Raw genomic sequence first — 22,421 nt, 5'->3', positions numbered from 1 at the left:
ATTTCTTAGGAAGTAAAAGTGTTTGAAGATTTTTTTCTGGGCACTTAACACCTGAGGCTGTGAGTTACTGATCGGAAGGTCAGGGATTTAAGCCCTGGTATTGCCAAACTGCCACTCTTGGGGCCCCTGAGCAAGGCTCTTGACCCTCAGTGCTCCAGGGGCGCTGTAACGTGGCTGACCCTGTGCTCTGATAAGCAAAGAAATAATTATGTGCTTATACTAAGTATAAAGCACCTTTTACCATGAAGTACCGCCAGGTAGTGGGTGAAGAGGATTGGGCTCAGCACACAGCCCTGTGGTACACCAGTATTCCGAGATGTGGAAGATCTGTAATTGTCTTACAACTTTACAGACAATGATTTGTTAGTATGGGAGACCAAGGTCCAATTACAGAGAGAGGTGCTGATGGCAAATTCAGTAAGCTTGGAGGTCAACTTAGAATGCATGTCAGAACTGAACTGCGTTTAAGAGAACGAATATTTACGAAGGCATCACTCTCCAATGCTTCATGTCCTGTACTGTATAGCATTAATGATAGGGTGATATATAGGTCTTTTGCTAGAATGCCAGTTCAGACATTTTCCACAAATGAAGGCTAAACTTAACTGGTTCCCTTTCTTTATTTCTCACGCAGAACCTGATGGAGGATCCGGAGACGGCCCGTTCAGCACCCAGTCGACAGACTTCTTCCGCAACAAGCGTGCCGGCGTCCTCCCGTTCCGGGTCAAATCTCCGTTTCTTCTTCCCGAGTCTAAAACCCGAGCGAAGTCCTAAAGGATCAAGCTCACCTTCCAGCTTGGACTGGCAAACCCTCACAAGTCCCTACAACACGTACCGTAAACGCACAGGTCCACGCAATATTTCTGGAACACAACATTGAATAAGGAAGAGGTGGGGTTGGGTGGGTCGGGGGCTGGTAACACCTCAGGGAAAAGAACTGAGTGGTGCTGCTGAAGTTCACCATCTCAACTGAAAGTCAGTCTTTAACTTCTGTCTCCCTTTTACATGAAACCAAGGAATAAAAACAGAAATGTACACTCGTTCTAAAGGTGCTTGAGTAACGGTTTTTGGGACAATAAATGGGGACGATACAAGCTGGTACACAGGATGGAGAAGGACATCAGGTTATTATTCGCTGAATATATATAAATCTATATTTTACCAGACCCCTTAGGGAAGCTGGGAAATGTATCATTATGTAGGAAAACTCGTATTCACTATTCATTTTTCAACTATTTAAGCAATAAACGTAGTTATCCTCCCTAGCATTAAATGCACCATGTTAGATTTGTTTTGTTTTTTTAATTCTAGAGAAGAAGGAGTGAAACGGAACAACTCGCAAATGGCTTTACGTTGAAACCCAACTTACCTGAAGCTTGACATTTTGACATGACGTTGTGTATCTGTACCTATTTATTTGCATTTTTACTGCTAAAACGTAGAGCTTTAAATTTCAAACACAAGTAGAATGAATACCGAGTGCACGCTACAACATTTCAGCCCAATAACTTTATTATTATTGTTATTTCCGTATATGTTATAAATAATCTAAAATACAAACCTCACCCTCACAATTCCTTCATTATAATTAATTAGTATTAGGAATCGAAGTCATAGAAAACTATTGTTTTTTTTTTTTTTTTTTATTTAAATTTCCCAAAAATCTGGCAGGAAATTCCTAAATCCTGGCTGCTACCTGCTTATGCCACTAATTTAACAAATACCATAACATAACAGCTTACAATTTCTCAATTATTCCCCTTAAAGGTGAGGATTTTGTAAGTCGGTGCTGGGCCCCCTGTGGATTGCTGCTCATGTGATGAGTATGTGTGTGTGTGTATATATATAGGGTTAATTATTGCTTCTTTTTTTGTGTTTTTTTTATAATTACACACCAAAGCAAGTTATTTAGTCATCAGTTCCAACTGATTTCAGGATTTCATCAAGAAACTTTCAGGGGTTTAGAGTTTAATCTAGAAAAGAAAATTGCACCTACTCATACAAAAAACTAATTTGTCTGTCAAACTTATTTTATTTTTATTTTTCCACATTTTCCTTCTCATAGCGTGGTGCAGGTTTGTTCATGTACATGTGCTAATGGCTTCACTTTCAGAGGAAAATTCTAAACATTTAAATTTAGATCCATATACTATCAAGTCAAGTCAAGAAGCTTGACTTGATTATTACGACATTATAACTAATAATAATAATAAAATGAATAATACTTTTCTTTACATCCTAACTTTTTTCTCCTCAAATTAAATACAATAAATTTCCCTAAATTAATTTCCTAATTATGATGGTTTTTTGTAAAACACACTCTGAAATACGATCTGACAATTGTTTGTTTCAATAATTTTTGTTTATAATAATTGTTTCAAAAAAAAAGTCTGGAATTGTGTAACATGCCCTTGGTTTCAGTCACGTTTCACTGCAACTCACGTGTGGAGGAAATTCTGTGTAATTTAAACCCTTTTTCTATAAAATACAGAATAATTAAGATCATGTCATGTCACATGGTCTTCAGAGGGTTCTCCAGGGTTCCTTATGATGATGTCCAGGGTTTTGTAGAGGGTTGTCCAGGCTTCCTCAGCTGTCCTTCAGAGGAATCTGTATTAATCCTATGTACCTGAAGAGCTTTAATTAACCAGCAAAGCCTAGAGGAACCCCTGAAGAACCTTTTTTTAATCTTCTGTCTTTATTGTTCACTGAAGCTCAATACATTGATGATAATTTGCAGTTATGTCGACTTGAATTTTTACTTTTTCTCTACACAGCTTTATTTCTTTCAGACGTCTTTTTCTTTCAACACTCGTTGTCTGTGTTTTCTCTCGTAATGTTCATTATTTAATTATTGATTATTAGTTGATGTTGATGTTTTTTTTCCTTCAGTATTTTTTTTCTGCTTAAAAAAAATTTGCTCGGATTTTTTCTTGTGTTTAAAGTGTTAAAACTAATAAAGTGTTTCGTGTCACCGCCTGTCTTTCTTAGTCCTCTCTCTCTCTGTGTGTGTGTGTGTGTGTGTGTGTGTGTGTGTGTGTGTGTGTGTGTGTGTGTGTGTGTTTGTGTGTGTATTCTTAGGCTTCTAATAAATCTATATTTCTTTAACAATATACAATCTAACAGAACCACAATACAAAAAAGAAAAATCCAAACTTGACAATTATTCAGTTGAAAAAAATCCCACATAAAAAAAATATTGTTTTTATATGAAATAATGTGCCACAATTATTGGCACCCCACAGTTTTTCAATTAGGTTGAGGTCTGAGGCCTGAGATGGCCATGAGAGGAGCTGGATTTTGTGTCTGTTGAACCATTTTGTGTAGATTTTGCCACATGTTTTGGATTATTATCCTGCTGAAAGACCCAATGACGATCCATCTTCAGATTTCTGACAGACTCCATCAGGTTTAAATTTAAACTGTTCTGGTATTTTAAAGAGTTCATGATGCCCTGCACCCTAACAAGGTTCCCAGGGCCTTTGGAAGAGAAACAGACCCACAGCATTACAGATCAAGTCAAGTCAAGTCAAGTGGCTTTTATTGTCATTTTTACTATACACAGTGGTACACAGTACACAGTAAAAACGAAACAACATTCCTCCGGAACCCTGTGCTACACTAAACAACAAACAACATAAAGTGCATCGAGTGCAGCCTGGTGCAAACAGTGCAAACAAAAGAACAGTACAGACAGACAGAGTGCAGACAGACAACACAAGACAAGACAAAAGACAAAAACCAAGTATAGCGCCGACCAGTAAACCTACTGTATACTTACATATACAGTACTGTGTAAGGAGAAATGTAAAAACTATACCCAGGAGAAAGTATAAACAGAACAGAGCAATGTAGTGCAAAAAGACAGCAGCAAGCTTTCCTCAGCCTTCTCAGGAAGTAGAGACGCTGCTGGGCTTTCTTGGTGATGGAGCTGGTGTTAAGTGACCAGGTGAGGTTGTCCGCCAGATGAACACCAAGGAATTTGGTGCTCTTGACGATCTCCACAGAGGATCCATCGATAATCAGTGGAGATTGGTCGCTCTGTGCTCTCCTGAAGTCCACAACCATCTCTTTCGTTTTGTCCACGTTCAGAGACAGGTTGTTTGCTCCACACCAGGCAGTTAACCGTTGCACCTCTTCTCTATATGCTGACTCATCGTTCCTGCTGATTAGACCCACCACGGTCGTGTCATCAGCGAACTTGATGATATGATTCGAGCTGTGCGTTGGTGCACAGTCGTGAGTCAGCAGAGTGAACAGCAGTGGACTGAGCACACAGCCTTGAGGGGCTCCAGTGCTCAGTGTGGTGGTGCTGGAGATAGTGTCTGGTGGTTGTTATGAAGACTTTGTGACCTGAAGATGCCACTCTTTGCGGAGATTTTTGAACTTCTCTCACCATCCTAACTGTGGGTTTGGAACAGTGAAGGACAAGGGTGGGCGAGGACCAGACCCACAGTGAGGATGGTGAGAGAAGTTCAAAAATCTCCACAGCTCATTGTTGGAGAACTGCACCAAAGAGTGGCATCTTCAGGTCACAAAGTCTTCATAACAACCATCAGGCGAGTGGCTATTTTCTTGTAGCTGTTGCCTGACTTATGAAGGTCAACACACATCTGCCTTACATGAATGGTGTGTTCTCTTTTCTTTCCCATGTTGAAGAGTGGATAAGAGAAACAGGCCTCTGTGTCACGTCATATTTATTCCACAGAGAAACAGGAAGTCGTAAATTAGACATTAAAAGTTTCTAGATACTCTGATCAACTTTAAAAACTACAGTAAAAACAACAATCCTTCAATTACATTTATGTTGTGGGATTATTTTTTAGTCATGGATTTCACTATAGTTAAAGATTAGAATTTTCTACAATTTTCAGTGTGAGATTATGCTCCTGCAATAAAACGTTTTTTAAAAAGCCTAATACCACTTATCTTAACCAGGGGTGCCAATAATTGTGGTGAGTGCTGTAACTGTGTGTGTGTGTGTGTGTGTGTGTGTGTGTGTGTGTGTGTGTGTGTTTGCAGTTTTTGTAGAGATAACAATTTAAAGATGAATCAAACCTGACCTTTTTTTCCATCACTTATCATTTATCAATACTGTAATTTTCTTTTTTTTTAATAAAAATAATAAATTAAAAAGAATGTATTATTAGTGAAGCCAAACTCAAAATAGAGCATGAACACAAACTATTCTTCGAAATGTTTTAATTTAATTCTGGTGTTAAATCACGTAAATCATCCAAAAACCAAAAATAACTTTTGCTATGTTTCCACACGGACGGTTTTAATTGCCGGATCTGTGCATCATGGCGGATTTCAGTGTTTGATTTGAGACTCGGCGCTTCAGTAGAACAAATGTGAGTGATTAATAATAATTTCTCTGTTGAGGGAGGTTTATGTTGATGATTTAAAGAAGGACATCGTGAATAAATGTGTTGAGTTTAAGATTTAAAATTTGCCTTTTTTATATTTATATAATTAATTAATAAAAACTGAAATGCGTGCTGTATTAATTGTGCATTAATAAAATTAGTGCTGTTAAAATTAATTTGCATAAAGTGTTATTAATCTGTGAAATATCTTTCAGTGTATTTATACTGTACATTTATATGGAATAAATAAATAAGTTAATTAATAGGTTTTAAAGAAATTATATATTTTTTTATCTAAGGTTTATTTCCATTCATTTACTTATTTGTTTATTTGCTATGATAAAAAAAAACAACATGGAAACTGCATCTAATTTTTCATATCTAATTTTTATTTTAATAACATTTTGATCACTTTGCTGAGTGTATGGCTGGAAGAATGGGGGGATTTCTTACTTCTTCCACACACACACACACACACACACACACACACACACACACACACACACACACAGCTCCGGACAGAAAGAGCAGAAACATAAATACGAATAAGAGTCGAGACTTGGTTCATGTGAGTATTATGGGATGGTGTCCACATTGTCCCTGAGCGTCCCCGAGTCACACGTTTGCTGATTTCCTTCCTTTCGAGACGACCACCGTGTTCTCGCCGACCTGGTCATCGATCAGGAGAGAAATGGCTCCATCCAGGTGAGGGGTCGCAGCCAGAGCCACCACGGCTTTCTCCATGGGGAAACCCATCTTCTCCAGCTGCTGGAGCCTAATCATTATCATCATCATCATCAGAGTAATAATAATGATAATAATAAAGGAAGAAATCATTTACTCAGAAACAGAACGAGTGCGAGAGCTGGAGCACACACACATCACACACCTCAGAGAAGAAACGGAGGACTTCTGGACTTCCACTTTCTCCACCCGCGTGTCCTCAGGAGCGTCCTGCAGCGACGCCAGGATGCCCACTCTCAGCAACTCCTCGTCTAACATCCGCTCGTCCGACGCTTCTCCGTGCCACTCGGGCGTGGCGTGTGCCCACGTTTGGGGGTGTGTGTGATCCTCCAGCTGGGACCTGCTGGTAGAAGGGACGCGTCCCGTATGAGACTCGGCGTGAGGGAACGTTCAGGAGAAAAAAATCGAGACATCACTATATTAATGGCAGCTGTGTTTCACAGAAGTTTGGATTGCCAGGGGAAGATTTCTTATAAACAGAGTTCCTGCAGGTTTCAAATGAAAACTTTCTAAGACCTTTTGATGATCATTAAGAATGAAATGTAAGACCGAGTTCAGCACATCAAAAACACATTTCGTTTTTAGCGACTGAACTCAACTGAGCACTAAATTCAGTTTTTAGACTTTTGAAGACCCCACAGAAACCCTGTGTATGATCGTGTAAGAACCTCTGTGTGGAGCTGATGTAGGTTGGTAGTTGATATTTATTGGAAATGTAAAGCCACGTTGGCAGGCAGGAACACACTCCCAGACCCTCGAGCCGCTGCAGGAGCTCAGTTAACTCGCTGCTGTCTGGAAAATGTGTTCAGGACAGATATCGGGATGAACAGTGCATTCAGACCCCCTGGTTATGCTGCGGTCTCATACTACAATCGTTCAAATTGATTTCCTTTTTAATCTACACTCAGTGCCCCGTAATAACAGTGACAACAGAATTCTAGAAATGTCTGTAAAGTTGTGATTTAGCTGAAGCTCCTTTATCAGCAGTTCCACCCTCCAGTCTTTTTGGGGTTTGATGCATCAAGCGTTTTACACACCGGAGGATTTTCTGCCATTGTTCAGGGCAAATCCTTGTAAGCTGGGGCAGGTTGGATGAGGAGCGTCGCTGGACAGAGACTTTCAGGGCTCTGACATTAATCCAGTTCCTTCTGGAACTTTGTCCATCTCCACACAGGATCTTTAGAACTCAGTCAGAGTGACCATCGGGTTCTTGGTCACGTGTCTTACTCAGGCTCTTGTTTGGTTTTTAGCTCAGCTGCGAGGCCTCAATAGAGAGGTGTGTGTCTCATGTCCAATCAATCAACTTTTCCAGGTAGGTGTAGAAACATCTCAGGAACGATCAAGAGAAGTGTTTTTGCAAAGGGTCTGAATACTTATGGACCTGTGGTATTTCAGTTTATTTATTTATTTTATGTCCAGAAATTTCTAGAATTCTGCTTTCACTTTGCTGTTATGAGGAGCTGAGTGTAGATTCATGAGAAGTTTTGAATGATAGTAGTATGGGGCTGCAAAATAACACATGGAGGAGATGAAGGAGATAGATATATAGATATATAGATATATGATTATTGTATATTACTGGACAGAAGCCAGGGTAAAAGATACAGTTAAGCCCCAGGCATATGGCGTAGAAGTGGAGAAGCCCTGGAGCGCTCGGAAGAAGGAACAAATCGACCAGCAGGACGAGCCAAGGCAGGGACCAGGGAGGCAGACAGCGCAGAGTTCGTCTCCGTTTGCTCTGTCGACACTGAGCCGCAAGCAGGGCCAACTGGGTGCCCGAGTACCCACATATCCGACTGGCTTCATCCCCCGTCACGAACAGGAACAGGGCATAAATAGGGGGCAGGAGCACCGACGAAACAACCGACAGCACCAGAAAGACCAGCGTGCCCCATTTCCTCTCCTGCCGAGGTCCGAGATACAGCAAGAGCACGACGTCGTGGACCAAAGACAAAAACTCCTCATGGCTCACAGCGTAGAAGATCAAATCTGTAAAGCAAATAAATCATCTTCCATTAAGCAATTAACACTTGTCATCTGGTCGAAGGTTCAGGAGACACAACGTACCATAGACACCTGGGAAGACACCTCCCGGCCCTAGACTCAGACTGGCGTGGATTCCACAAAGCCAGGTGAATAAGATCAGGACCAGGATCAGGATTGTGCCACTACACACACCTGATCTACTGGATCCCAACCACAACAAGGGCCACATGGTAACACAGCAGCCTGGTGGATCATTAGTGAAACATTTCTATTCAATTCTTGTAAGAAAGTATTCCCAATCAGTTGTATTTCCACGCTTCACCACTAGAGGCAGACATACAGTTTACCAATCATGATAAGTTACTTATGACATCACAGTGCACCTTCTCCATCAAGAGTATAAAAGGCCAGAACACTGAGCCTTTCAGCACCACCGACAACAATGTTCACACACGATCAATTCTAAACCCAGTAAAGTTTGTGTGTTCTGAATCCTGTACCGTGTTTTTACTGACTCACTGGGGCAAGTGCAATCTCCTGGTCAGCACACACCAGAGAGTAAAACTCCCTCATATGGTCCTTCCAGCCGGATAGGAAACCTTCCTAACACTTCTATTCAATTCAATTGTCACCTCTGTGTACTCCAAGTCCAGGTTTCCATCATCATCATCATCATCATCACCTGCACACATGAATAGAAACGAGATGATAATAGATATAAGCTCCATATACGGTAATATCTTTTAATAACATATTTACGAGCACATTTTTAAACCTTATGCACCAAAAAACTCCTGCTGTTCTTACATTCCTTCATTATGTCTTAATTTTTTTAGAACATTCATCTAAAGGTATATACAGTACACATGCGGCTTTTCGTTTTATAATACAAATTAAACAAATATATCCTGATTAATAAGTATAAATGAGTATGAGAGAGAGAGAGAGACGTGTTTATTCGTTTCTTCCAACCTTCCACCCACCCTCACGTAGTAAACACTGGTACATCCGGCATTTTAACCTCCGCGCATGCGCGTTTCGACTCCAGACGCATGAGCGGGACCGTTTGAACCGCGCATGCGCGTTTCGACCAGCCGCGCTTGCTTACGTGAACGCATTTGAACCGCGCATGCGCCTTTTCGACCATTTCCCTGCTCAAAAGGGTTAATTTGAACCGCGCATGCGCATTTCGACCATCCCTTTGAGCGGACTCATTTGAACTGCGCACGCGCGGAGCTGGGTTTCCTCGGGTAGCAGCGAAAATGGCGTCGGTTACAAGTAAGTGCGGTTTCTGACTGTTTGCTAATATAATTACATTTTTAGCCGCAGAAATCATTTAAAGTTGTGTTTTTTATGTTTAATGCGCAATTAAGACGCTTATAAAAAACTAATTTGTGTTTGTTGGTTGAAAAAAAACAAAAAAGGCGCGAATTGTTTTGTTCGGTCCGACACGCTGCTGAAGTTAGCCTGTTAGCAGGCCGGTTAGCATCCGGTTTTTCGTTAAAATATCTATTTTATATTCTGTTCATTAGATATTTCGACAACAAATTATCTTATACATGCCTACAAATGTATATATTTAATATTTAATAGGTAAAAACACAAAACGGGAGATTAGCTGTAGTTAGATAGTCGGCTAGTTTCTATAAACGGTATTTTTGCTAACAAAGAATTCAATAATATATTTGTATTAAATACATAGAATATATATACATTTTTTTATGTCGACTTTTATCTGTTTTCTAACTTCAGATGTTTTTTTGTTTGGCGTCGTCGTTGTTTAGCAGTTAAACGCGTAAGCTCTTATAAAACCCGGCAATATGGCCGGGTGCAAAGCTTGTGCGCCCCCTCACGGCCACATGCAGCATAACCACCTGATATTTTTCATTATTAGCTAAACGGCGTGTCCACTGTAAAGGTTTATTAATATCTAAATGCAGATCGATTCTGTAATTCCAAAATAAAGGGTATTAAAAAATAAATGATAGTAACGGGAGGAAAAGAAATGAACAACAGTGACTCCTCTTCCTGCTGTTTTTGTATTTCTTTTTTTCTCGCTCATCTTCATAACTTTTCCCCATGCTCCCCTTTTTCTCTTACTTTCTCATTTCTTTTGTGCTTTCTCATTGTTCTTCCTCTCATTGGTCTCAGCCTTCTTTCTTGCCATCTGTCTCTCTTGCATGGTTTTTTTTTTCTTCATCTGGTTTTCTTTTGTTGTACACAACCTGCTTCCTTTTAAAGGAGCAACATCTGTACATAGGATTCGACGCACAGACATCTAATTATTCCTCCAGACATTATATGGACACCTGAGCATATGATTTGTGCTTTTTTTTTTTTTTTTACATCTCATTTTATGTGTACAGTCTATTGATTTCTTTGCTTCTGATTCTTTTGTAGATTACAGTGGCTACAATCAGGCTGGTGCCCAGCAAGCGTAAGTGTTTACATTCACACGCGCTTTATGTGCAGTTCAGCAGCAAATCATACAATTCCTGAGTGTTTTAATGTTTACAGACTGTGTAAAAGGAGACCTGACGCATCAAGGCTTAACGACATTGTTCCCTCCCTCCACAGGTACGGGTCGTACGCAGCCCAGCCCGCTCAGGGATACGGACAGACAGCACAGGTACGCTCACAATCACCGCTAATAAATAATCGGCAGCGAGTAGTTTTGAAGGTAATTATAATGTAAGATCTACATCGTGTGTGTGTGTGTGTTCATCAGCAGGGCTACACTCAACAGGACTACAGTTCATACGCTCAGCCTGCGGCCACAGACTCCACTTACGGCCAATCGGCTTCCTCCGCCGGAGGATACACGCAACAGCAGTATGCGGCATCGTACGCACAATCCACCGCACCAGGTTTGTTCACAATAGTGCTTCCCGTGTGTACACGTTTGTAGAAAAATAACCGAGATCAGATTACTGGTGTACATTTTCACTGTGATCTGGTTGATCCAGACCTCCAGCTGGAATAGGACTGGTTTTGTTTTCTGTATGGCCAAAATTGTTGGGACAGTGCCCCTATGTGCAAAGCCAGCTCCATTAAGATCCGCGTTTCATGGTGGGGTTGGAGTGGAAGATCTCCTGCTATAGAGCTCCAAACGTATTACTTATACCTTGTGACTGAATGAATCTGCTCAAAAATGCTACAAAGGTCATGTATAAAATGACTGGCTATGTTTCTCTGTTTGCTTCCAGCTGCTTATGGCACAGCCCAGGCTGGAGCGCAGGGCTACACTCAGCCCGCACAGGCCTACGGGACCAGCAGCTATGCCAGCACGACCACCACCGCTGCTGCCGCTGCTCCTCCTGCCACTCAGGCGTCATACGGCACGCAGTCGGGATACACTGCGCAATCTCCTTATTCTGGATACGGCCAGCAGTCCGCCTCGGCTTCCCAGAGGTACCGTGCGTGGTGGGGGTTCTGTGTTGCTGCGCGGACGCTGTTCTGCATCTGTAGTTGATATCTGTAAACCATCTTGTGTGTTCTTGTAGTTACAGTGCCAGCACTCAGCCTGCCTACAGCCAGGGCACCTACCAGGCCCAGCAACAGGCCTACGGGGGGCAGCAGCAGTCCGCATACACTCAGGGCCCGCCCCAACAACCTCCCTCAACGGCCTACCCTCCTCCGTCCAACGGCTCATATGCTCAGCCCCCATACAGCCAGCCAGGCGCTCCTCAGAGCGGCTACGATCAGTCCGGACCCTATGGTAAGGCAGCAAATTACAATCAGCTCCAGAATTTTTATTTCTGTAAGCCTCCATTATAATCTGCTTCTACCTCGTGCAGGTGGTTACGGTCAGGGCAGAGCGAGCGGGGCTTACGTGAGCTCTCAGCAGTCGCAGCGTGGAGGTTACCCTGGAGACGGCCCTGGTCGCGACGGCTACGATAGGCTGGGGATGCGTGGTGCACCCCGGGGGCGCGGCCCCATGGGTCGGGGCATGGGGTAAGTTCAGACACAGTTTAGGTAACTCCTGTCTTTTCATGTTTCTTCCTGAAGGGTTGCCAGGGCCGGTCCATGATGCTTCAACTCGCATGGTGGTGTACCAACACGCAAAACACTTATTGTTTAGACTAAATTCACAACTTTTTTTTTTTTTTTTTTTTTTTTTACACTGCATGCAGTCATTTACTACCTTTGTTTGACCAGAGGGTTTTTTTTTTAATCCCATTAGTTACTTTAATTCTTAGTGCTGAAGAATATAAGGTATAGTCCTTTATGGTTTTTGAGTTGCATGTAGGTTCCTTTTGGGTTTATACAGCAAACCCTGCATTTAAAGGTTTAAAGTGGGGGTCTGTAAATGTCCAGATGTTCCACTTTATTTTCATTGTGAAAACATCCTTTAGCATGAACAGCAGCTTCACATACTCGGCATCAGGACCGTTTCCTCTCTAAACTTCCAGCTGAAATACTTTGTCTCTTGTAAAACTCAGATTTTTTTGGACATTTCATTCTTTCTTTTGATCCAGAGTGGTGTCTGGGCAGGTTGGTTCATGATAGATATCACTCCAGACGTCTGTCTGCTCTCTCAATAACACTTGCAGAACTCTGACGTATTCGTCACTTCGTCTCATCGTCTTGTTGTACGGTGAATTCCTTTTACTTTCCGAAACCTTACTTGCTCCAAAACAACCCCAAACCATTAACACCTCTTAGCCTCTAGTGGTCTATAACACCTGAGAACAATGGGTTAATGTTTAATAGATTAAATAAAAAGGGAGAAGAGTAACCATGACACATCATTCTAAAGCTCTCAGCCTCAAGCAGTGATTTCAGATCTGTTTTTCAATGAAAAACGTACAACAAATGTGTTTGCTGAATAACAACATGCACAAAAAAAAGCACTACTTACATTATTATTGTAATAACGAGTCACAAACGCATCCACTGCTGTTAATCCTGGTTTATTAGGAAAGATGTGGCTCCACTGAACAACATGCCGTAAAGCATTTTTACTCCAAACAAATAAGGGTTGTAATTTATTCCTTTGTTTACATCACAGCACTTCAGCTGGTGTTTGTGGGTATGTTTCTAAATAACTTTCGTGTAAAAAAAAAAAAAAAAAAAAAAGGTGGCTGGTAGAATATAGTGTTCCAAAACAAATGAAACCACAAACTAAAAAATGTTTGTTGTGCACCACATATCACTTCAATCCTTTTATTTCCATCCAGTGGAATTATGGAACCATAATTGATGAAAAATGTAGACAATGAGTTCTGGGAGGTTTTTATTCCCCACGTGGGTGAATCTTATTTGTGAATAAGACACGTGTCTTTCAAACCAGTACTTCTCTGGATTTCTTCAGGACTGATTTCATTATTTATATATGAAATAATAAAATGTTCTGTGTGGGGAAATGTATATCCACTTCATCTATAACTTATATTCTTGAGCAAGATCAACTGTTAACATTTAAAGTTAAAGTCTTTCTGCAGTGAGTTCTAAATGCAGGGGTGAAGGCTAACGGGGTAAACTTGCACCTCCACGTGTGACTGTGGGGGGTGAAGGAGTCTGAGCTCTCCTGTTCTCTGTCTTGCACAAGTTCTGTTGGAGACACACTTCTCACATTTGGACTAAACAGAACTTTATTCGCTGGTTTGTTGCATAGAAATGAACAGGACACAAAGGTGTCTATCAAAGTCTGTTTCCACACCTTTTGACCAGCATTAAGTGGAAAAGGATCTGGTACAAATGGTTTTGCATGTGTCTTAAACAACATGGACTGAGTCGTGGGTTCTTCTGGCTTGCTCATTTACAGGTTCTGATGAAAAAGAGCATTATAAACATGGTCAAATTAAGAGTTTGATGAACCTTAAATTAAGCCGGTGTGTGTAATATCTGGATTCCTTTGGGCTGTTACAACAAATTAACTTATTTAGGGCATATCATACTTGATCAGCTTCACCAAAACATCTGAAAATCATCTGTGGTCCAGGGGGTTCAATACAGACCCGTGTAGCTTTAAAGTTTGGTCAACGTGTTAGTTTGGGCCTCAAGTGTTTTTTTTTTTTTTATTATTTATTAATTTATTTTAAATCACTTAATCCAATCTCCAAGACATTTGGGAAGTTTTCTTCACTACATGGAAAAGATTGGCTTGAGTCAATGTGATTCTTCACCAAAGTCTACACAAATTGTAAAGGACGTCTTTGGATGCAGGATCATTAAATTGTTCCTTCACGTGAATTAGGAGACCCGAACCTGTTCCAGCGTGATGATCCCCGTGTGCACAAAGCCAGCTCCATAAACATCTGCTGCTGTAGAGTTCCAACCCTACTAAACACCAGGCCTTCTCACCTGCTCACCTACATCAGTACCTGACTTTACTAACGCCCTTGTGCTAATCTTATGCTCAGGTGTCCCTCAAACGTTTTGGTCAGATAGTGTACATGTATAGACGTGAATTGATCACGTCATGTCTCTGTGAACCTGATAGATGAGGGGTTTTTTTCTGGTGTATTTTTGATGGGATTACAGCAGATTATTGCTGAATTATATAAAACTATATCTGGGCCGTGATCTTTCCTGTGCTGAAGTTTACAGTATCCAGAACAGTTGTGTAAACAGTGACACACCCAGTGTTTGATGCACCAGAGGTTCTGATATAAACAGTAACAATCCTCATCGACAAATAAGTTGCTGGATGGACATGATGGTGTGGGGTGGAGATGATGCTGGTTATGGTCTATACACACCCGGGGGTGACGTCTGGTTAGGTGGGGTTTGTTGTTGTTGTTTTTTTTAGGTCAGCAGTGTATCATGTTTCATTATCATTTTGAGGAAATCTGACCCCATTAGTTATTTGATGACCACATGAAACAAGACCTGACCACCCTTGTGCTTGTGCCCCTTACTTGCTCAATACATTTTATTTCTCTTGGTAAAAAAATTTTAATACTAGGAACGTTAATTTCTCTTATGGTTTTTGTTTAAAAAAAAAAAGGGGGGGGAATTTCTTTTTTTTTTTAATGTATTACCCAAGACTCTTTGTTTTGGAGGGTTTTGGGTTATGTTTCGGGGTTTAGGTTTTTAAGCCAATTTTTTATATATATATAAATAATTAACGATAAAGTACAAGATCGAGACATTTGGGAAGTTTTCTTCACTACATGGAAAAGATTGGCTTGAGTCAATGTGATTCTTCACCAAAGTCTACACAAATTGTAAAGGGCGTCTTTGGATGCAGGATCATTAAATTGTTCCTTCACGTGAATTAGGAGACCGAACCTGTTCCAGCGTGATGATCCCGTGTGCACAAAGCCAGCTCCATAAACATCTGCTGCTGTAGAGTTCCAACCCTACTAAACACCAGGCCTTCTCACCTGCTCACCTACATCAGTACCTGACTTTACTAACGCCCTTGTGCTAATCTTATGCTCAGGTGTCCCTCAAACGTTTTGGTCAGATAGTGTACATGTATAGACGTGAATTGATCACGTCATGTCTCTGTGAACCTGATAGATGAGGGGTTTTTTTCTGGTGTATTTTTGATGGGATTACAGCAGATTATTGCTGAATTATATAAAACTATATCTGGGCTGTGATCTTTCCTGTGCTGAAGTTTACAGTATCCAGAACAGTTGTGTAAACAGTGACACACCCAGTGTCTGCACCAGAGGTTCTGATATAAACAGTAACAATCCTCATCGACAAATAAGTTGCTGGATGGACATGATGGTGTGGGGTGGAGATGATGCTGGTTATGGTCTATACACACCCGGGGGTGACGTCTGGTTAGGTGGGGTTTGTTGTTGTTTTTTTTTAGGTCAGCAGTGTATCATGTTTATCATTATCATTTTGAGGAAATCTGACCCCATTAGTTATTTGATGACCACATGAAACAAGACCTGACCACCCTTGTGCTTGTGCCCCTTACTTGCTCAATACATTTTATTTCTCTTGGTAAAAAATTTTAATACTAGGAACGTTAATTTCTCTTATGGTTTTGTTTAAAAAAAAAAATTTCTTTTTTTTTTTTAATGTATTACCCAAGACTCTTTGTTTTGGAGGGTTTTGGGTTATGTTTCGGGGTTTAGGTTTTTAAGCCAATTTTTTTATATATATATAAATAATTAACGATAAAGTACAAGATCGAGACATTTCTCTTTCCAAGTTCCAAACATCATGAAGAGGACCCAGACGTCTCCAAGTTAGTAATCTCTTTATTATGAATCCAGGTGTGATGATAAGATGTGTAGAAGAAGGTAAGCCTACACCGCACACCTGTACCAGTCATTTACCTGATTAGTCTTTAATTGGTCGTTTTACTTATTGTGTGTGTTTTGGGCTTTTTCACTGTATTTCCCACACGGGTTGTAAAAAATGTTTCCCCCCAGGTTTCATTTTAACGTTTTTTTTTGTCATATTTGATTGCTACAGGTAACAGAACGTCATTACTTTAGGTCCTTCTTTCCGTATCAAATCCAGCAAGCTGACAGGGGTGAAGGGGAACTTGCTGAAATCAAGAATTTAAAAAGTTTTTTTTTTTTTTGGAACATGTACTTGTTTTTGTTTTTGGGGAAGAATCTGCATTGTAAACTGTTCTTTTAAGTAACTATTGGAAGGGTAACATGTCAGTTTGAAGAGTGACTTTATGAATAATTATAAAGATTTAGTTATTTATGAATTTAATTTGTTTTTTTCCTCCATAAATTATTTACTTGTGTGTTTAGATGTTTATATTGTGTGGTTTTATATCTATATAAATTGTTCTTGCATCAGCGAACCCAATATTACATGAATGGGGGATTTAATACAAAGATGGAATGGTTTTATGAGCGAGAGTAATGTCCATGCGCTGTTGAAGTCCCCTTGGTTCGAGACTAAACGGAATTTCACCCCTCTTCATTCGTAGCATGGCTGGAGACAGAGGTGGCTTCAGTAAGCCTGGTGGTAAGTTCTTACAGAGTATTACACTGGCTAGATTTTATACTTTAACCTTTTTCGTTGCCGTGCCAATTTTTGGTGTTGGAAATGTTTTAGATCGGGGTTGCTTCTTTTGTTTATTTTTGTTTTAAATGGTTTATTGGAAACAGGATGTGTTTAAGTTGATAATTGTGGTATTCTGAGGAAAAAAAAAAAACCCTAAACCTCCTCGCTTTCACGGCCAAGTAACTTTTACCAAATAATGCAGCCAGAGTTCAGTTTTTCACCTTCCTGTTGTACATAATGCTTCTTTTTTCCTTTTTTTTTATTCTCTGAATGCCAGGACCCATGAGGGAAGGTATGGAAGGTGAGTCTGACACTCTTTATTTATTTAAAACATAAGAGTAGATTAATGGTATGTAAAGATGGATGTATACACACTCTGTATTTGCATTGATTGATTAATGCCCCATTGATGTACTTTTTGTGTGTATCAGGACATCCAGAACAGCAGGATGAGTCTGAGAACAGCACTATCTACATCACAGGGTTGACTGAGAAGGTCACACTCACCGACATGGCCGACTTCTTTAAACATAGTGGCACCATCCGGGTGAGGGTTTTGAACACATGCACACGCGTGCTAAAGATCATACATTACATATAGCAGAGTTAAGAAATATTCACCTGTAATCTGATGTTAAATATTTATCTAATGGTTCTAATACATTCATTAACACTCCTGACGTTCTGGCTTTAGTTCTTATTTGTGGGTGGTTGTGTTGCAGATAAACCGGCGTCTGAATCAGCCAGCCATCAACATCTACACCGATAAAGACTCCGGCAAACCCAAAGGAGACGCCACTCTGTCCTACGACGAGCCTCCGTGCGCCCGAGCCGCCGTGGAGTATTTTAACGGTGCAGTGTTTTTAACTTGCGTTATGGTTTTTGAGGTGGATCACCATCTGGTTTTGATTCTCAACGAGGTGTCTGTATACCCGTTTCTTCAGGTAAGGAGTTCCAGGGGCGCAGACTGAACGTGTCAATGGCACGAAGGAAAACTGTCCCAGGGCTCATGAGGGGTGGGATGGCCATGAGAGGAGGACCAAACATGATGGATCGTGGAGGTACAGTTCCTGTCATTGCTTTGCTTCTTGTGTGTGTGGGTGTGTGTGGGTGTGTGGGTGTGTGGGTGGGTGGGTGGGTGGATATATTAGATCTGTCAATCGATGCCCATGCTCTAATCAACATGGGTATGGCCAAATATGGATGCTTTATGCAAATGTATGTTTATTATTAGTGAAACCAAACTCAACATAAAGCATTACACCATAAATACTTTTAAACATTTATAAAAAATATTGTTTTAAATGACGTCAGGACACCAAACAGAACTTTTGAAATGTTTCCACACGGACGGGTTTAATTGCCGGATGTGAGCATCATGGCGGATTTTGGTGTTTGATATGAGACCATGGCGCTTTAGTAAATGTTTAGTGATAAATGTTATTTATGAGTAAAGAAGGACTTTGTGACTAAATGTTTTAATAAAGGTTTTAATTATTTAATATATTTAATTTATATTAATAAAAATGGTCAAACAGAAGTGCATGCTGCATTTATAAATGCTGTTTAAATTTGTGTTAATTCATTAATTTTGACAGCCCTTGTATACTATATTTATTTTTATGTAGATATGTATATGTATGCATGCATATGAATTAGATTAAGTACCAGATTTCAGTTTTTCCCTGCTGATTTCTGGAACTGTAAAAATCCATATGGATGTTTTTCAGTTTGTGGTATACAGTAGATCAGATCGACTGGTGCCTTTAAAGAAAAACTGCACAAATTGCATACGAGAATATTTGTGTAAAAAAAAAAAATACATTGTGCATTTAATTGCCATATTACATCAAAATGCAAATATAAATTTAAATATTTAAATGATCCCAATGCTCTGTGTGGAGTGAAATGAATCGTCTCAGCCTTATCGCGAGTACGATTCAACCCACTTGTCGATATAAATCACACTCCGTCATCCTCTGTGTTTGTGCAGGTATGATGGGTCGGGGTGGAGACAGAGGTGGATTTTCTCCCCGTGGAGGTCCTCGAGGGCCATGGCCTGGGGAGGACCACCAGGAGCTAACAACATCCCAAAGAGAGCTGGAGACTGGGAGTGTCCTAACCCGTGAGTTATCTCACACACATGGCTCACTTTGGGTTATGTAGAGTGTATGTAATGTATTCACCACCTCTCGTGTGTGTGTGTGTGTGTGTGTGTGTGTGTGTGTGTGTGTGTGTGTGTGTGTGTGTGTGTGTGTGTGTGTGTGTGTGTGTGTGTGTGTGTGATTGTGCAGCACATGTGGAAACCAGAACTTTGCCTGGAGGACCGAGTGTAACCAGTGCAAAGCTCCAAGACCTGAGGGCATGGCACCTCCTACAGGTAACACACACACACCATACACACTACTACTACTTGCACAACTGTGAATTGGGTCTCGTAGTCTGAAGGACCTAGAGTGTGTCTTGAGGAACAGAACCCCTACCATATCTTCTCCAATCTTGTGAGGTTTATAGGATTAGACTTGGAGCTGGTGTCCTGGCAAAGGGAAGCAGTTTCAAATAAACGTGTGCTAATTGTGCTTTTATTTTATATCAAAGTGTGTTGAAATTTTTTTTTTATAGTTGCCTTTGATCTTATTTAACAGGGGTGCCAATATTATTGATATCTCTAAATAGTTGCTTTATTTAGTTGTGAATGCGTGATCTTCTGTGTTGGTGCAGGTGGAGACCGTGGCAGAGGCGGGATGTTCCGCGGGGGCAGAGGGATCGAGCGGGGTGGCCCTGGGGGGATGCGTGGAGGTTGGGCAGGAGAACCCGGGGGCTTCAGGGGTGGCCGAGGGGGAATGGACCGAGGAGGATTCCGGGGAGGAAGTCGTGGAGGACCGCCAATGGACCGTGGGGCGAGGAGAGGGATGGGACCAGGGAAGATGGATATGAGGTACACACACATTTATTTATGTATAAGGTGTACAGATGAATAACACATTCTCCTGTTTCAGAGTTAATTATGTTCCTATAACAGCATGTCCACCAGGTGTTTTATTTTTTATCCATTTATAGTTACATTTGAACAGTAGTTACTGAAACATGTTTGATTTGTTCAGTCACTTGTTATAGAAGCTAGTTTATTCATTTATCCTTCCTCCTCTCTCTCTCTCTCTCTCTCTCTCTCTCTCTCTCTCTCTCTCTCTCTCTCTCTCTCTCTCTCTCTCTCTCTCTCTCTCTCTCTCTCTCTCTCTCAACTCTCTCTCTCTCTCTCTGCAGGGATCAGAGGCAGGAGCGCAGAGACAGACCATACTGAAGGATTTCACTCGTCTCTAGTGATTTTCATGTAAAACCTTTTTTTTAATGGTCTTTTTAATTCCTACCCGTTACTCATTTAAAATTATTCAATCACTGACACGGGTGTACACACACACACACACACACACACACACACACACACACACACCTGTCTGCCTGTGTGGATTCATTGTTGCCCTCAATTCCATAGTTTTTTTTTTTTTCTTCAGTTTGTTTTTGCTTTGCGTTTCTCCTCCATGCAGTTCCTGTACAACCCACATGTCATTTCTTTTTTCAATAAACTTAGATTGGATTTGACTTTTACCCTGTGTGTTTGGTATTTTCACTAGCTGCTGCCCCGCCCACAACATTTTGAAAACATTTTACTGTCGGTGTGTGCGATTTGTTTTGTAGTCTGCAGAGTGACCGTGTGTACACACACACACACACCATGAGGAACTATGCCTGGGGCTGATATGCAGTTCACACCTCTACCACAAGATGTCACTAATGCTCCGCTGCATACAGTCCCACTAAGTGATTTTGTGTTCAGTATTTACAACGCGTCTACATAATCCTTCATTTTTATCCATTTATAGCTACTCTAAATGTTATCAATATCAAGGGGTTTCGTTCTGTCGCTTACAGCAGCGATAAACCAACCTTCTCTCTCTAGCCTGGGTCTGTCTCTCTCCCTTTCTTCTTCCTTCTTGTTTCTCTTGTTCTTTCTGTCCTCCTCTCATGTCCCCTTTGGGTCTCTCCTTTCCTTTCCACTTGCCCTTCTTTCCTCTCATATTCCCCTCTTTGCCCCTTCTCTCTCCCTGTATTTCTCTATCCTGTCTTTTTTTTTTTTTCCGCTTCTTCCCTCATCTTTCAATTTCTCTCCTGTTCTGTCATCCTGTTTTATTCCATCTATCCTTTGTCTTCCTTTTCTCTGTTTTGCCCTTTGCTCTCCTTTCTTCCTCTCTTCTCTGTACCTTTACCTCCACTCACACTCGGGGGATCCTGTGCAGGTGAACAGATTCTCACTCACACACACACACACACACACACACACACACACACACACACACACACACACACAGATGAAATGCTGTTTTTCTTTTCTATAAAAAAGATTTTTTCCTTCAGTATTAAGTGAAAGAAGTCATGACGCGAGCCACAGCTGGAAAAGGTTTAGGATTCGTGTGGAGGCTGAACATCTGGGCTGCAGGTTCTGAGCAGCAGAGTTTGGAGAAGTAAATCTGGTCGGTTCTCGGGTTGTTCTTCACACCTGAGGAGGTTAAAGAGGGTCAGTGTTGCACCGGTGCATTGTGGGTAAGAAAGGAAGCACAGGATGAGGGTTTTTTTCTTCTTTGGCAGAAAACATGTTCACGGACGGAACTGAGTCTCTCACTGTGTGTGTGTGTGTGTGTGTGTGTGTCTCGCGCGCGCAGAAGAGCTGATTCATCCAGGCCTTGGAGAATGATCTCACTCCTTCTCCTCCCCTCCGTCTCGCTCTCTTAAAGTAACACTCGGTTCTTTTTCAAATCATAACAGCAGCCTCCTTTTGGAACCGGAAGTGGTTTTGATGCAGCCGTTTGAGGAGCTGAAGATCATCATGGTGGAGAAGAACAATGCTGGGGTTTATTAAGCAGATCCTCAGACTAAAGCTGTCTGTGTTCCTTCACTCGCTGCTTTGTTTTTCAAAGTGAATTAGTTCCATCCTCTTCCTGTCGGGATCAGAATGACCTATTGTGCTGAGTGTGTGAGTTTAGGGGCCTCACGCAGGGGCCCCGCAGTTTAGTGCTATGTGGTGGGGGATTTGAACTTTTAACCTTCTTATCAGAAGTCCAACATCTTAGTTGCTGAGCTCCTCTAATCCCCAGTATCCTCGGTGTGGAAGGAAGGAAGGAGTCGTCAGTGTCAGATTTAAAGCCATGCTCTTTCTCATCATCACTAAGTGGTGGTTGGTTTTATTAACGATCTCAACAGGTGAAGAAACAGATGTTTAATGGCGGTAACCACAAACGGATAAAAAGAGCACATCTGGAGTCGGTGTTGAGCCGTGTTGGTGTTAGTAAAAAATAAAAGCGTTACTGTGTGTGTTCTGTATGTTAT

General features: G+C 41.1%; 3 protein-coding genes across 9 annotated transcripts in view; 2 read left to right on the top strand and 1 right to left on the bottom strand.

The window, feature by feature from the left end:
* emid1 (EMI domain containing 1) overlaps nucleotides 1-2,976 on the top strand; it is a 55,668-nt gene extending 52,692 nt beyond the window's left edge. For 2 of the 3 annotated variants that reach the window (XM_046841708.1, XM_046841709.1), the window contains exon 16: nucleotides 635-2,976. In XM_046841708.1, coding sequence (XP_046697664.1) covers nucleotides 635-774 — 140 coding nt within the window. In that variant the 3' untranslated portion in view covers nucleotides 775-2,976. The remainder of the gene's footprint in view (nucleotides 1-634) is intronic. The other variant, XR_006924702.1, reaches the window with a different exon arrangement.
* A 2,761-nt stretch (nucleotides 2,977-5,737) lies between these two features.
* rhbdd3 (rhomboid domain containing 3) lies at nucleotides 5,738-9,161 on the bottom strand. Of its 5 annotated transcripts, none has more exons than XM_046841132.1 (6): nucleotides 9,083-9,161; nucleotides 8,181-8,781; nucleotides 7,719-8,102; nucleotides 6,782-6,905; nucleotides 6,259-6,456; nucleotides 5,738-6,144 (listed from the first exon to the last, which is right to left on the bottom strand). In XM_046841132.1, the coding sequence occupies exons 2-6, from the start codon at nucleotides 8,326-8,328 to the stop codon at nucleotides 5,985-5,987; spliced, it is 1,014 nt and encodes a 337-aa protein (XP_046697088.1). In that variant the 5' UTR covers nucleotides 8,329-8,781; nucleotides 9,083-9,161; the 3' UTR covers nucleotides 5,738-5,984. The 5 variants fall into 5 exon arrangements, with proteins under 5 accessions (XP_046697088.1, XP_046697091.1, XP_046697090.1 ...); XM_046841135.1 differs by lacking the exon at nucleotides 9,083-9,161 and having other exon boundaries at nucleotides 8,181-8,342; nucleotides 8,600-9,072; XM_046841134.1 differs by lacking the exon at nucleotides 9,083-9,161 and having other exon boundaries at nucleotides 8,181-8,423; nucleotides 8,619-9,072.
* A 78-nt stretch (nucleotides 9,162-9,239) lies between these two features.
* Nucleotides 9,240-20,645, top strand: ewsr1b (EWS RNA-binding protein 1b). The gene is given in 17 exon segments (XM_046841691.1): nucleotides 9,240-9,377; nucleotides 10,500-10,536; nucleotides 10,677-10,728; nucleotides 10,831-10,966; nucleotides 11,306-11,510; nucleotides 11,603-11,817; nucleotides 11,897-12,053; nucleotides 16,963-17,000; nucleotides 17,317-17,340; nucleotides 17,471-17,586; nucleotides 17,762-17,891; nucleotides 17,984-18,100; nucleotides 19,033-19,089; nucleotides 19,092-19,164; nucleotides 19,334-19,419; nucleotides 19,761-19,977; nucleotides 20,304-20,645. Coding segments are annotated over 17 exon segments (1,713 nt in total). The 5' UTR covers nucleotides 9,240-9,361; the 3' UTR covers nucleotides 20,341-20,645.
* The last annotated feature ends 1,776 nt before the right edge of the window (nucleotides 20,646-22,421 follow it).

The sequence above is a fragment of the Silurus meridionalis genome, chromosome 27 (assembly GCF_014805685.1).
Source record: "Silurus meridionalis isolate SWU-2019-XX chromosome 27, ASM1480568v1, whole genome shotgun sequence".
Lineage (NCBI taxonomy): Eukaryota > Metazoa > Chordata > Actinopteri > Siluriformes > Siluridae > Silurus > Silurus meridionalis.
The sequence above is the reverse complement of the archived record's forward strand: the minus strand, read 5'-3'. Positions and strand labels throughout refer to the sequence as shown.